The sequence below is a fragment of the Aphelocoma coerulescens genome, chromosome 12, assembly GCF_041296385.1.
Source record: "Aphelocoma coerulescens isolate FSJ_1873_10779 chromosome 12, UR_Acoe_1.0, whole genome shotgun sequence".
NCBI lineage: Eukaryota > Metazoa > Chordata > Aves > Passeriformes > Corvidae > Aphelocoma > Aphelocoma coerulescens.
In genome coordinates, this window is record NC_091026.1 from 2466799 (window position 1) to 2483521 (window position 16723).

At 39.9% G+C, this 16723-nt stretch overlaps 1 protein-coding gene across 10 annotated transcripts in view; it reads right to left on the bottom strand.

The window, feature by feature from the left end:
• ATG7 (autophagy related 7) overlaps positions 1 to 16723 on the bottom strand; it is an 83993-nt gene that overhangs the window by 41570 nt on the left and 25700 nt on the right. For 7 of the 10 annotated variants that reach the window (XR_011154895.1, XR_011154899.1, XR_011154898.1 and 4 more), the window contains exon 17: positions 12143 to 12265. Coding sequence is in view for 6 of the 10 variants with exons in the window: in XM_069028473.1 (XP_068884574.1) it covers positions 12143 to 12265 (123 nt within the window). In the remaining 4 variants the exon portion in view is untranslated. Of the gene's footprint in view, positions 1 to 6756; positions 7358 to 12142; positions 12266 to 16723 lie in introns of those variants that run through there. The other 3 variants (XM_069028471.1, XM_069028470.1, XM_069028469.1) reach the window with 1 other exon arrangement.

A 16723-nucleotide genomic window follows, 5' to 3' on the forward strand; every position in this document is an offset into this window, starting at 1 on the left:
CTGTTACACACCTGCATTTCCTCTCTAATTAACTGCCCGTGACTAAGTTTTGCAGGAAAAAAAAGCCAATTCCAGTCCTTTGTTTCTAAAACCACAATTCCCCACTTGTCCTTGCCTTGCTCAGACCCACATGAAAATTGCTGTCACTCCTCCTGTGCCTCCTCCTCCCACCTCTGCAGATCCCACTGCCCCCAGAAAGTTTCATCCCAGAGATCCAGACCATCCCCAGCAGCTCAGGCCGTTTTCTCCACTACAAGCTCAGGAATTACAAATCATTTCAGAAATAAGATCTTGATCACATCAACTCTGATGCACCCCACTGCACTCATTAAGCTTCATTTCTCTGTGCAAAAGCTGGATTTATTACTTTCTGTACATTATCCAGCAATTTGGAGACCTAAGGAATGCTCCCACAAAATCCATCAGTTGCTCAGCGTCAGTTCAAAGCTGTCAAACCTGCTGATTCATTTCATCAGCATTTACTGTGCTTCATTAATTCTAGATCTAAATGTTTTCAACAAAATAATGAAGTTATATATAACTCAAAGCAGCAGCACCAATAAATCCTTCAAGCCTTTGGCAACTCCTTTAATCCAGAGTAATCATGTTTCCTTGTATAACAAGTCTTGTGATGTCTGTAATAGCATCTCACTATAGTAACAGCAGCCTTCATGTTATAGCTCTCTTGCATGCCTCGAGTATTAATCAGATCCCAGATTTAAATATGAAATTAGAGAACTCTTGATACTCTTCCTGAAACAGATATGCCAATCAGAGCCCCCCCGTCCCCCCAAATTTAAAAAAAAGTCCAATAAAGATCAGGCCCGCAGAGTTGTTGATGCCGGAGTCAGACACTGCAGTTTGTTGGTTATTGCTGTTCTCTATTACCTCATCCCTTCACATTACAATAACAATTCTAAACAGACTGTTCTATAGGCACTTCTCTCTGCCACAAGCTCTTTTCTTTTGCTTTTAACCAGAAGGCAGTAAAGAAAAAATCTCACCAGAATGAAGGATTGCAGACTTCATGCTAGAGCTGAGAATATCATTCACCTTTGAATGAAAAGGACTCAATGATCAAAACATTTATTCTTCAATTTAGAAATTTCTTAATGAAAACAACATTCTTCTATTTCGTAAGTGACCTTAAATTCCAGCAATTTTCCAAATACACTGACTTTCTTTCTAGCATTGTCCTGAAAACTCCTGCAGCATCCTCCAGCAGCTCTTACTCACAGGGATGTTACTACTGACCAACCTTGCTTGAATTTAACCTCACTTTGCAGAAAACTTCATGACCTTTACACCCCAACTTAACTACAATGATATTTAACAGCATTACTTCCTTTTCCCAAATCTCCCATAACCATCCCTAACGTCCACCATATAAAAAGAAAAGTCACAGTCAGCTCCTTGAACTTTATCGACATGTTTGGCTATAATCAATATTTTACTTTGTTGAGCAATCCAAATATAATCTGCAGGCACAAATCTATGAATTAAACAATATTAAATTGCATCTTACATGCATTCAACAATTGGATCCAATACTAAAGGCTAGATTAAATCCAGAAAGCAGAAGTATCAAATAAGTAGCCCCAGCCAAGGCTGAAGCTGTAATTCCAAGACAGGCAGGCTTTGAGGTATTTCATTACCCACCTAAAAATGTGAGCTTGTGTTTTACAGTTTGGACTCGCTCCAAAGGCTGTCCCCAGTTAATCCAGGCCTGCCTTTGGGGAGCCCAGGACAGCTGGAGAGGATGCTGCCTGTATCAATATCCGTGTGATGGATGTGTGCTGGCAGGCTGGGGCAGCAGGCAGAATTCAGGAGAGAATTCTCTCACAGGAGCCTGCCTGTTCCACTGGGGCAGCAGAGAAAATCTGCAGTGCTGGGAAAGCAGCCCCAGACTGGTCTTTAGAGCACTGCCAGGGCTGCCCACAGTGGGACAGCTAAAATAGCACACCCAGCACTCCCTCACACACAAAAGCTTCAACAGAGGCTCTTTAATTCTTCCTCTGAATGAACCTCAGTCATTTACTTCCATATTTCTTGCAGTGAACCAAACTCATGCAAAGAAGTTTCTTTTAGAGGCTGGAAATAACATCTTATTTTGCATTTGCATCTTCTTTGCCTGTTACCCTTTTCAGCTCTAGTAAGAATTAAAATCCAGCCTCAGGTTTGTGACTGCCTGTCCCTGAAAAGAAGCCCAAGGTATCAGAATTTATTAGATATGAGTCTATTGCCTGTGGAGGAAGAGATTAAATGAGTTTTAGTGCTTGAATTACTCTTGCAGAAAGGTGAGCACAGCACTCCCAGGTACAGCACCACCAGTGTTTTCACAGGCACCATGTGTGGCAAAGGCAGATCCAGAGATTAGCACACATAAATCACTCACCCAGGGAGGAAAAAAAAAAAAAAAGCCTCCCCAGTTGCCAGCTAAGACAACCAACACAAAAATGCATGTTTTTACAGGGGCTATTCAAAGAAATAGCTTTAGTGGGAAGAATGAGTCATGGGCCAGCAAGCTTCACACACTGCAGCTACTCAGAGGGAGAAGACAAAGGGAATTAGGACTTAGATGATTATTTTTTTTAAATAACCAAGAAGCATTACCAAAACCAGCTGCTGCACTGTAATACTTCTAAACAGCTTTGCTATGCCTTCATATTCTCTTCCAGTAGTAGTTTTCTCTTTCTCTCTCTAACTTGCATTTGGGTTTGCTGTTGTTGGCACGCTGTCCCAGTAGACATTAGACAAATAAACTTTTCACCAACATAAAGGCTTTTAAAACTGTATCTCTTAACCCCTATCCCCTTGAGAGGCTAGAAAGTGATTGCTTAATTCTTTACAGGTTTACTTGTGCCTCCCTTCTCCATTTCTGTGACTGACTTTCTTTAGTTACCAAAAAATAAATAAGCCTCTTAGCCGTTATCTCCACCTAAATCACAGTTTGTACCTTTTTCCTAACCATGTATTTTTTGGTATTTATTGATTAGCCTATTGGATTTCACACATGACTTGCAGGGGATTAAATGCACTGTCTGGTGGGCTTGAGTCAGTACTTTACAACTACAGGAATTTATTTTGTGTATAATAAGTACTTCAACAGAACCCTTATTTTCAGATGACAAAGTACTGATGTACTTGCACACACAGAGTTTTTCTCCAAATTTATTTCCACAATCTCACAGCCTTAATGTCATTCCAACTAGACCAGTTTTATGGTGTTTACTTCTGTGTTTTAACTGGAATAGAGTCAATTCACCTCTTGTATTAGAGAGTCCTGGGCCATTAAAGAGCCACTTTGCAATATTTTACACTCCAAGAACCAGACAACATCTGCATGTACACCTTCCTACACAGAGATGGCAGCAGACCTGCTACACACAGACTCCAGATCAGCTCTGTGAGCTCATCCTTATCACATCTTAGCCATGAATTTCCTTCCTACCAGGACTTGCAGCTCAACCCAACTTTTTAAAAGTTCTGTTGTTAGATTTCCAGGTCTGGCATTTTCTCCTTTACCAAAACCACTCCTATTTATCCAGTAAAACTGCATTATTCTAAGGTTGCTGTGTAACAATTAAACAGCTAAAAATCACCACCACACCGGTAGAATAACAAAAAGCTTTCCTGTATGTGAAAATAACAACAAACTCAGTAACTCATAAACAGCTTTGGCTTTGTGAAATATCACATGTAGGAACAGCTCTGGTGTCCCAGACTCAACACTACAAAATGCAACAACTCATCACTAATTTGAAGCACATTATTTAATCCCTAGAGTGGGGTTTTTAAAGGTTGAGAGACCAAGAAAACAGAAACTCATCCTAAAACTTTTTTTTTTTTAATGCTATGCTCTCCAAACTTAAAAGTGAGACACTCTTGGCTAATTTTTTATTTTATGTATAACAATGCAGACTTTTTTGATGTCTCTTCATGAGGTCAGGAACAACTTTCATTTACAATTTACAAGATGTAACTTTCCAACTAACTGGACCTTAAATCAACTAAAAGAAGTCACTGCTAAGGAAAAATTAGCACTGAAGCAATTAGAGAGAACCAATCCTTATCTTCTCAGGCACAAAGCGGCTCATCTTGGAACCAAATCTGGGTTTTAACTACAGCATTGGTCATTAATTTTTATCACTCTTAAGCTATCAGGTGGTTTCTCCAGGAATCCAGCCAATTCCACAAAAACAACTATGTTGCATGGCAGATTTCAGCTGGAAGCCAAGTCTTAATGTGTTCCAAAAAAGTGCTGGGAAAAGGAAACTTCAGGAGAACCTGAGCTACAGTAAGGGAAAGGAAACACCAGCACTCTGCAGAGATGTTCATTAAAGTGCAAATACCAGGAAAATATTCAAATAGAAAGAGAGCTCAGGCCAGTAAGAGCTAGGTTAGTATTAATTTTAAAGGCTACTCAAATCTGCCTGTTTTATAAGTTAGTGCCAACCAAAATTCAGCCAACAATATCTGCATTACAGCAGCAACGTGGACGAGAATCTTTAAACACTCATGCTGGTAAAATTATTCCATAGTTCACAGAGGAAGAAACCCTAAGAGATGGTGAAAATTTCAGCTGAGGAGTAGTTCACAAACCGTTTTCCAAATGAGATTTCCACAGAGAAGCATGTCTTAAAATTGATGTTCTGTTCTTAAAAGTTGTGGTGCTTAATTTCCTGTGTGAATTAGCAACTACTGGCATTAAAGAGAGGCTGTGCTAAATCCCCAGGATTTTTCAGCAACTCTTCACACTGCAATCGACCTCATTTATGACCATTTCCTAGTTCCACCTATATTTACAGGAAAATCAGCTCCAAAGTTGAAAAGAAGCCACTGCTGTTTGTGCAGAAAGGTTTTGTGGTCTGAATCAGATGCTGCCAATAACAAACCACCCATGCACTTGGGGGATGTGATAATTGACTGCATGGCTTCACCCTGACAGGAATGCCCTCAGAGAAGTCCAGGAGATGCTCCCAGAGGAAATCTGGATTGTCAGGAGGAGGCAAACACAGTTAACAATGAAATACTCTGGTGGGCTCCAAGATGACCAGAGCACATTGATCCCTAATAAAGTAACTCAATTAACACTTGAGGGAAGGCTGAGGCAGCTCTGCCCCAAGACATTCACAGCACCTCTGGGTAAGGCTGCAACAATTGGTGTTTATTGAAATCTGGCACTGATTTGTCCAGCAGCAATTTTTTTTTTTAAATTTGAATGATCTACAAGGGCTCATATACTCCTGGACTGAGAAGCACATTGTAGAATTTATGTTCTTAATTAGAATGAAAAAGTTCATCAGCGTGCTTGTCTGTGTTGTATAATTTCTTATTCTTCACATGAGAATAATAGAATGCATCTTGAACAGTCCATTCATTCTTCTTTGTGACAAAGAATATTGGAATGGAAGAGATTTAATCCCTAAATTATTTTACTTCTCCTTTACTGGAGATTTTTCCTTCAAAAGAAAAGGAGTCAACAGAGTTTGAAAATCTTTCTGGAAGAGAATTGCTTCCCCAAAATAAAGATTTTGCAGCTTCAGCATAGCAGTTCCCTTCAAAATTTTGGGGTGCTGTGTTCATCATTAGCTAAAATTACTCTAAAACCTTAAACAAAGTACAATTTAATATCATTTACTACCACGGCACAAATCAAAACATTACTTCATCAGTTCAAATACTCCCTGTTTAGGTTCTGATCTAATGAGGGCAATTAAAATGAGTCATAAAGAGAAGCAGTGCACCTTTGCAATGCTACTGGAGGTGGAGTTGTTATTAAAAGAGGAAAGCACAGAGTGCCCTTGGGAGAGAACTGCTGATATTGATCACCTCCACTGATCAGTTCTGCTCAGAAAGAGGAAACCTGTAGGAGCCCAGAGCGCTGAGAATATTTCTCTGCCTGTTTTTAAGGGTTCTTACCCCCCTGAACAACACTGTTTTAGCTTCAAACCTTGGAAAAAATTACCAACAAGACAAGACAAGAAATTACCATCAGACAAGAACTGGAAAATACAGTGGTGTGAATTAGGTGATAGACTACGATGTGAGATTGTCACAGGGTGAAAAATGTAGAGGTTTTAGGCTTCTCTTTTTAGTACATAGATAAGAGTAAAAAATATCAAAATGGAGGATTGTTGTTGTTCTCTAAACCTTCTCCTTCTACTACTCCATATTCTGCAGCAAAAGTAGTTTGGAATGATTGGATAGAAAATGCTGTAGTTCCTAGTCACGTTACTGAATAATTGGTAGGAAAGTGAAAATAATGTACGTTTTTAGTAACTATTGGTTAAAATATCTTTAAAAGGCTGTGTAAATCTTGATAATAGAGCTCACTCCTGCTTTTCTGTCTTCTGTGCTGTACCTGGGTCCCACTAGCGGCTCTGCTCCTCTGATAAGACTTAATAAACAACTATCTGGAAGCATTGAAACTAAAGGAGACATCTTGGTTTATCTCTCAAACTCCCTGCAAGGACTTTCAGCAAATTCTCTCCCATCAGGAAGGATTTGATTTATGGCATGGTACAGTGGCAAAAACCAACCAGGAATTACTGTCTGCAGAAGCTTCATGAGGAGCACAGAATGCACATGAAGGCTGCTGCAGTTTCACTGCAGCTGAAGGTGCCGAGGTACTGAGGGCTTGCCCAGGTTTTTGCTGCAAAGCTTCTTCCCCTCACATAAAAAGTGATGAGATAAGAAATTTATTCCTAATAGCACTTTCCATTTTATAGTTGCATGAGATTTACTGTGAAATTTTACACAGAGATTTAAACTCTATCAATGTTTTGACACTATGACAGCAATTCAGTTAAATACATGAAAATATATATATATATTAAACAACAAAATCTGTTACTAAGCCAAATGCCATTATTCCATTTCTTTCAGTGGGTTTCTTTTCCATATAGTTGACATTTCAAACAAAAATGATAACTGGCTACCAGCCAACCATCCTTCCCTTGGCTCCAACAAAATAAAAGGACTGCACAAGCCCCTCCCAGCCCTGAAGGGACAAACACACATTTACTCAGATGTACCATGAACCAGGAGTATTTGTGCACATCACTCGCTGCTGTAAGGCCCAGAAAGAGCATTTCAATATAATCACTGATAATAATTGAAGTTATCACTGAAGGTATCAGGGCAAAGACAAGGAGCTCGTGTTTTGCCAGCAAACAGAGGCACCACTTCACAGGTACTTCTAAACCCTTCCCAAAGCAGCAGGAGGTATCTGCTAAAGCCCAGTGTGGGGCTTGTCCAAAGGCTGGAAAACTCAGTTTGCAGTGTTGTGTGTTGATGTAACAATTACCCCTCCTTGGCCAAGTGTCAGCAGTGAAATCCCACGTTCAGCAGAGCCCTGTGTGAGGGACACACTGATTAAATCTATTTTAGGCATGGAATCACCCAGCACAGTCACCCCAATGCAATGCAAATTTACTTATATTTAAAATCTCCTTTCTCACTTGGACTGTGCTCAGCACAGAAAAAATTTGCCATTATTCAAAGATCTAGGAAACACTGCTTGGTGAATGAAGAGAAATGATGACACTAATTGACACCATGAGAAAACTCAAAAACAAAAAACCAACCCACCTCCTGAAAGAAAACAAATTAATCTCTTAATCTCTTAAGAAAGAAATTCCAGGGCAGGCCTGAATCTGTCAAAATGAATTTCTCCTGAAATGCACCAGATTAAAAACACGAAGGAAAACAAAAGCTCACACAGAGAAAAGTCCCAAATATTAATTTTGGGCTACCCATGAGTAATGATTTCTTTAGGAAGTTTTCATAGCACCAAATAAAATTAAATTCTGAATAATACTTGGCTAACAGATAAAAATTGTCAAGTTACAGAAGTTACTGTTACAATATTGTTGTAGCTGGGTTTTTCTGTTTTGCTTGGGGTTTGGTTTTTTTTTTTGGCTATTCAAATGTTATTGTTTCAGCATCAAATACACTGCATAATATAATGCAGAATCAGAAACAAGCAGGATATTTTTAATAGCAAAGCACACTGGAAATTCTGAATTTTCTTCCAAATTAGGACAAGCACAAAGTTCCTTTTTAATACCAGCTGCTTATTCTACAGCTAAGCCTTGCTCCTCAAGAAATGACTGAAAAATGGTCAGGCACAAACCTCAAATAACTGCAGAAACATGATAAAATAGGGTTGTTTGTATTTTCTCTGAGTATCTGACTAGATTAAAAAAAAATCCTTTTTTTTTTTTTTTCATTAATAAGGATAAGAAGGATTGTTTGGGATACAGTAAACCAGCACAGAAAAGGCATTTTGGAAATACCAAACAGGCCTCATTCAGCGACCACAAGAACTTGTCACAGAAACTACAGACACCACACTTTTTGTGAGAGACAGAAACTTGAAGTACAACATCACTGAAGTAAAAGAACACAGACCTAGGACCTGCCAGCACCCACATCTGACCTTTACAGTCACATTCAAAAATAGGAACTGTGCTCCAGATTTGATTTTTTTTTTTTTCCAAAGCTCTTTATGACCCTCTTAGATTGCAAGACTTCTACCCCTTCTTGTTTTTCAATCAGTCAGAAAACCAAGTGAAAATTTTATTTCTGGTGTGTGTTTTAGAATCTTCTTTCATCCTGATAGAAGCAGGGAGGGCAGTAAAGTATCCAAGTAATTCAGGAATTGAAATCCAGAGTAAGAAAAGTGTATTTACATTTGTGTCTTATTACAGAGAGAAATGAGTGCATATCAGGAAAGCTGTGATTTAGGGTTAGGAAACTTTAGATTGAATTAGAAATTTTAGAGGAAAAGCATCTTCACAGCAGCAAACCCAACACCCTTTGGAGGGTTAATCTGGAGCACGAGGGGAGCACACAGCTGGGTTTAGGGATGCACTGATCTGGAACAGTCCTGGGTAGCCCAGCCAAGCTCTGACCTGGAAATTATTCACTTTTCTGCTTCCAATTCCACACCTCCAGCCCCTGATTAACAACCCAAGGATGCTCAGGCTGTCTCTATTTTAAGCCCAGCCATTAAACTCCACTACACAGCGAGCAAGGGTCAAGTTTAAAAGTTGAGGTTCGCAGAAAGGAAACAAAGTGATGTGGAAAACAGAAATTCAGTGCTTCCATGAGCTTGGGCAGCTCCCCAGATGAACTGCATCCAGTGGAAACAGGGCCTGAGTGCTGACATGGGAGTTTCCCACAGCTTCCATTGGCCTTCAAAGCCAGGCGTGTCACCAGAGGCTCCTGCCCAAGCTGCACAGAAATATCTAACTGGGATTAAAAAAAAACAACCCCAAAATGTTCCAGAGACCCTAAATTAAAGCCAGATGTAGAAAGAGCAGATGCCTGAAATGTACTGTCAATTCAAGACAGGATATAAAAGCTTGCTGATGTTATTATTTATTAATTGTCATGCTAAGGAAGTCATGGAGAACATTTCTGATTTCCTGATGCAGCTCATGTTGAAGAAATAGGTGCTCTATTGACTAAAAACCCTGCAACTAGTATCAAATTTAAACCACACTAAATCTGTGTTAAAATATTTTGGTCAACAGCACAGCCCTGGAATAGGAATTAAACAGTGCAAATAAAAAAAGATTTTCACTAAGTAAAAAGTCTCCCATATCTTACTGCAAATTGTATTCCTTAAATCTGGGCAACCACACTGAGCTAATAATGTGAGGGGAGTTTTCATGGAAATTCAGGCCATCCAAAAATGGTGTGTTTAACAGTCACTCCTACAGAACATGCACAACTTATCCAGGTTCTCTTTCAGGCAAACTCAAAACTTAGAAGCAATTTCTCATTAAAGCACTTTTACACACACATCATGAAAGCTGCTAAGTATTTAGGTGAATTAAAAATAAAAACTAATAATAAAAGAGGTTCAGTGTGTGATTCCACTTAGTGACATTTCACTTATGACAGCATGACAGTTTTTCTGACCACAACAAAGCACTCTTAGTGAAATGTTCAATGAAATGCTCTTAATGAATTCAGATTTTAGCAGTGAACCTTTTAAAAATCAGCACAAGATTGAGCAGTTCCCCTATCAGATGCAGGTTTATTAATCAAATATCAGGGATTTTATATATGGAATTACAAGCCAATTATGATGTTACTGGGCAAATATAAGGTTGGATGACATCTAACTTTACAGGTCTATTTTCTTTATAGTTCTGGAATAGCACTGGACACATTTTACTAGACAGGAGGAAAGGAAAATCTGAAGTTACCAGAAGCCATTTTTATGGTCTCCAAATGCACCAATAATCCACAAAATCTCTCTGAAGAGTTTGAGTGGAGAAAGGCAGATAACTTTTCACCAGAAAAATGAAATATTCCCATCACAAACCAGGCCATACACACCTGATGAAACCTCTCACTGCTTTTACTGCAGCCTTTAGAATGTCACAAGAATATCTCAAATCAAAGGAGCACCAATCTTAGCAAATCTATCTAATGGCTCCATTTTAGGGAATACATTCTGCCAAAAGCAGCTTCAAAGCAGCCAGAAACCCAAAAAACCATTTTTGCAGACCTCACACTCCCCAGCTGCAGCGTGAGAAAAAGGAGCTCGAAATACAAGAGAAAAGGAGCTCCAGATACGAGAGTAATTCCTCAGAAAATATATTAAAACCACTCTCTTGTGCACCTAAAAAACGTAAAAATTGCCCCAGCTGATGAACAGAGACTTGTGGAAGACCACAAAACAACCTCTTTGTTTTTCAGAGCCAGCAGTGGCAAAATGTAACAAAAAACTGGCTTTTAATCCAAAGCAAGCAGGAGTGATCCAGGATCTACAAATAATCTGTCAGCCCTTGCCATTCATAAACACAGATTCATCAATAGATTGGTTAACCCTGCTAAAAGAGATGGATTTTCCCAAAAATACAGCAATCCTACAGGGAAGACTCAAGAAAGCTCCCTGGTTTTATGGTAGTTAACCTAATTTGAAAGCATTAGCTCTGCAAATACTTTGTATGTCAGATTTTCCACCCCTGAGCAGTGATTTCACTGCATAAACCTCACTAAAGAACCCCAGGATTTTTGAGAGGATGCTAATTCTGGGTTTTAAGCTAAACTTTGACTTCAGAAAGTCCCAGTAAACTCACATCAGACTCTAGATTTTGTAGAAAGTATCTAAAATTTCACTAACAAACACCTGTGCACATTCTGAAGCTGAAAAAGGGATTTAGGGATTAATACCTGCAAAATAATACATTACTAATTAATTGTAATTGGCTTTACATTTTCCATTAGCAGCCTAGACACTAAAAGCCAGGCCTGGCAATCAGACTTTAATTATTCTCACTGTTAATGAGTGGCACATATTAAAGGATGCTTGTTTTCCCTTCTTGGATCCCTCTCACATACATATATATATTTAAATTTTTCCTAGGTATGACCATGCTGATTTAAGAATGCTTTAGGTATTTTACAGTTCACGTTTCCAGCATCTGCTTCCATTATTTTCAAAGGCTAAAACATGAAACAGAGAGCCAAGTCATCGTTATCCCCCCAAAACCTTATTAAGCAACACTGTGGAGCCCTTTCCAGCTGAAAAAACAGCTCCAGCCCTTGCACAGGCTGCAGGGACTGAACAATCACTTCTCAGAGCCAGCTTCAGAAACATCCCTGGGATACAGCCATGCCAAAATTCAGTTATGATGTAGAAGGGGAGAGATATTGGCAGAGGGAGGAAGGAATACAGATCATTGTTAAAATGCAGTATTAGGGCAGAGATCTGTTTCATTTTTTAAGGAACACGCTCGGTATCACAACTCAATATTGAGTTATCAGCAGTGCTGCTGCCCATGAGGTCAAACACACCCCACTTTCTTCCCACATTCCATTTTCTGTCACTGGGCAAGTAAACAGCATTGTTTGCCCCATATTACAATCCATCAAGCAGCATAATTACATTTTACTTGACCTAAAATTGCAGTTGATTTCCTCACACCACGTAACACAAGCCACTTCTTCCTTTAAAAGCAGTATTTAAAGACTCAGATACAGAAAGTTACAATGAATTTAAGAGAATGTCTAAACCATCATGTCAATCATTCTGTAAATCAAATACCACAGCTTGATTCTATCAGTGATTCATTTGACCACATGGTTAATTCTTAAGATCCAAATTTTAATTGCTTACCTCAGCAGCCTGTGTCTCCTGGTGTAATAAAGTTAGACCTGTCAGGTCTTCCAAGAAGGAATGTGAAGAATTAAAAACTTTAGCTAGGAAATTGAACCCTTCTCGTTCATACTGGTCAAGAACCTGCCAAATAAACAAACAGAAAAGTACTTCAAATACAGCACCCCAAATCTGATTCATCCTCATAAGCTGGCTCACAAAATAAAGGCACAATCTTTCTGGACACTCAGAAAATGACTGGATATTGCAAACAGGTAAAAATGACAGAGAACAGAACAATCATTTTCCCCAACTCAATTTCTAAAGTGAGGAAAGGTGGAAGTAGAGGGAAGAGAAGTAGGGTTTAAGATCTGGTTTAAATATATTTTTAAGCCTATAAAAGAGACAGATGATATGGCAAGAAGGAAAATTTGGCTGCAAAGCCATGAAAGGAGCATTTGAGTTCCACAGAACACAGTAAAAGCTTGTTCCAGGGTATCAGTTCAGGGAAAGAACCATGCTGGGACAGCCTGGAAAATTCCCCGAGTAGGTGTCCAAGCCCAACATCCTCCCAGTCTCCAGAGATCCGTGGTTCTGTGATTGCTGTATCTTAAAGTAGGCTCTATTTTTCTGCTTTAATTTTCCCAGTTTATCTTTCATTTGGACAATCTTACAGGCTCCTACAAGAACTGTGAGGTTTCAGCTTATGCCCCTCTCAACCCCTGAGCATGAAGAACTTTATTTTAGCTTCAGATGAGGATTTGCCAGGCTGATTTCAACCCACTGGGATGGAGATTGAGGGAAGATAAATGTCAAACACGAACACAACTCTACACATTTTGTGACAGCAGGTAGTCAGAAAAGATAAGGAACTTATGTCTGAGCAATCCCAGTATCCATTGTTTCCTTATTTTTGTTCCAGGTTCTGATCATTTAATGCCCTGCTCTCACAGATGAAGCAGCTGAGCTTGATGTGTTCCAAACAACTTTTCCTACAGAACTTCAGGCAGCAGAGCAGGATGTATGCAGGGACCTCAAAGCCAAACAATATTTAAATAGAAAGGAGCAGAATGTTTGACAATGGAGACAGAGAGGCAGAGGAAGGATCACCAAGATCACCCTGGATCCAGAAGAGGCAGGATTTTCACAAGAGTGGAAATAGTTCCTTTAGAATTCATCAAATCACAATTTACTCTCAAAAATCTCACTCTTTCCTAGTTTGACAATTCCTAATGGTCTCAAATACCCATTTCATTGATAAAACGATGGGAACTTGCCCAGCCCAACAACATTCTTCAGCAAAACACATCCAGTGAGCTTTTCCACTGAGTCCTACAGGAATTCAAGCTCATTAAAAAACATATTTATATTTAGATGAGAGAATTCTAAGTTTATTGTTAAAAATATACTGGGATCCTCACTCAGATCTTCATGCAAAGCTATCTCATGCATACTTGGATTTCAAAAAACAGAAACAAGTGAAACACAACTGTGGAAAGGAAGACGTGGGAACTCATGCCTTCTGATCAATGAATCAGTATGACTTTGCAGAAGCTTATTATTGTTTAAAATACACTCCCCTCCCACATCTCACAACTTTGACATCATACCCTACTTACACACTTTGCTTCATTATACATTCTACCTACTTATCTTATACATATCACTCACACATTTCCTTACTTACTTATACTTCTTACGGCTTCTACATAACACAGTACTTATGCATTTTACCCACTTATACATGTTACTCTACTTACACATCTTACAACCTTTACATGATGCTCTACTTATACATTTTATCACTTATCCATAATACAGTAGGTATACATTTTGGAGCTGCTGTGCATGAGCTCACACATTGCTGGATTGGTTTCTCTATTCTGTCCATGAGCTCTGCATGCAATTTTCTGATAATATGATTGGTTTTAAACTAGTGCAGCACAGTCCTTTTTTACCTACTCCTTGCTGTCTTGGTATTTAGTTTTTCAGCTTCTTCTTTCCCAATTTAGCACAGTTTACCTTTCAGTCCTTGGTGAATTCCTGAGGGCTCTAACAGGTCCTGATCCAGGCAAGCAGCACCGAGACAATGATGGCAACAAAACCCATCCAGTGCTCATTTCCAGTCCAGGAAATCCAAACAACAAGACAGCAAAGGACAAGGAGCAGATAGAAACCTGGCCCTCTTCTCCCCTCAAACCTTCAGACTGGAGCTTAAAAACCCTCCTGGGTCTGATGTGCTGCAGCTGAAGGTGGAAAGGCCAGGTGAAGCTCGTGAGGGAAATTTCAGCCTGGTCCCACTCTGAGGGCTCTAAGAATAGCTAAAGATGGTTTGGCTGGGGTACACTATCAAGTTTCAAATATCTTACAACAAGGGAGACAGATGTAGGTGATTATCAAACACTTGGCACCTTCTTGACCACACTTACTCTTCTAAAATAAACAAAACCAGCACTTCATGTTCTCTTACTGAATCTACAGAAATTGTTCTTCATACTTTAAAGATTTATTTTGCCATGGGGGTTTGGTGGATTTGTACAATGACTGATAAACATAATCATAAATTAAAAAAGAAAACAGCATTTAAAAAAAAATATTGGGAGCATTTCTTTGTATTTTCCTTGGTGTTTTTTTATTCCTGAGATAAACGAAGCAACATGAATGTTCACTAGGCAATACAAGAGAACTGGACAACTTCAGCATTCCATTTGGGATGCATCCTCTCAATATTATCCACTAAATATGGTGGGATTGCACTGGGGATTGATACATTTAATGACTATTCTGGGTTTCAGAATGCTACTAGACCAACCCAAGTGCAGCAGTTTCTTGCATCTGGCTCTTTGTGGAGAACTGACACCAATTTCTAACCCTGGAGTGCGTTCACAGCCCTGCCTGTGGGAATTCCTCACACCAGCAGGGTTATCCGACGTGCTCCCCTTGCTGGAGTCTGGGGGAAGCACAACCCAGATTTTTGGGGATGCAGGACAGATCAGAGTTCATGGCCCCCTGAAACCATCCCCAGCCTGCACACAACGAAGCTCAGCCTTAGTTTAAGATATTACAGCACCTCAGAGAAATGCAGGGACAAGAGCAGCGAGATATTTTGGTCCCTTCCCAGGGGTAAAAGATGTAAACCACCTTGGGCTATGCAAATATTATGAGCAGAGCAGGGAATTGAGTGCAACCTTTCTATACACAGCTCGTCTATCAAGCAGCCCTTAAACCTGGCTGGGTTTGTTACTCAGAGAGCTCTGCTTTGATCCTCGCTCCCAAAAACCGCGATCGAGCCTGGAGTGAGAATTTCCAGGTGCTGCTTCCTCAGTAAGTGCACGAGTCTGGAGTGCCAGGGTGCTGAGCATGAGGTGCCCTGGTTTATCTCAGAGATGTGCCCAGTCCCTGCCAAGGGCAGGCAGGAATTCCTGAGCTAACCCAGAGGCACCCTGACACCCCCAAGGTCCTGCACTGCCTGGGGATGGAGCACCTGGAACAGCTTTCATTAAATCCAGGAGCCCTTTGTGTCATCAGCAGCATGGACAATGCCAGGAAGTCTCCCATTAAGTGCCTTTTAAAGTATTAATATCAATAAAATATTAATAAGCTCACAGATGCAGGAGTTGCAGGTACATTATTTTTCGATTTTTTTGTTGGGTAGAACTGGGATACATTAACGTGACCTAATCTATTGCTATGGAAAGATTTCCACGTTTATTTTCCCCCTGTAGCAACTCTGCTGTGTGGCAGAGACCTTCCATAGTGCCACAATGACAAACTCAGGTTTGGGTAACAAATCTCACCACACACCCCATATCTTAAAAACCTAAAGCACAACAATAAAGAACACTTCTTTATTCTAGCAGCAACCACAGAAGCCTGCAAAGCTGTATTAAAAAGTGTACTTGCTGATTATAATGACTTGCTTTTTACAATGGGGACAGCCTGCTGAATGGAAGTATTTGTTAACCAGTTTTAAATCCAGAATTCCAGCCAACAAACATCAGATCAGGGAGCCACAGAATCACCTGCAGCACCACATTTGCTGCCTGAGCAGGTACCATTAAAGAAGATATCCACTATAATGAAATCCTTTCAACACAGGCAGTGACTGGGAGAACATTTTGGCGCCCTCAGGGACTTTATTTCCCAGCTCAGATGATTAAAACTTTCCAGTGCCACAAAAGGGAGGAACTCCATTAAGCTGCCCACATCCAACCCTTCCTACCCAAATTCAGTAGCAGCTTTTCTCTGATAAATGGAACAGGGCACAGATTTGTTCAGCAGCCATTGAGCAGACCTCAGAAAGGAAAAAGAATGAGGCAAAATAATCTCAGATTCCTGTGCCAGGAGACCACCCAAGGAATAATCACACAGGAATAAAGCCAGTCTGGACAACAAATAGACACGAAAGAACTCGAAAAAATGTTTCCAGATTTAATAAGTGACTGATTTGTTGTTGCATGGAAGGGAAATTTTCTCCTATTTAATCATGCCCAGCAGAGCCCAAAGGCCCATGGCTGGCATGAATTTGCCTTTGCACTTCTGAGCAATTCCCATTGCTGCTGACACCATCCTTGGTCCCACTGTGATCCTCCTGAGGAACAG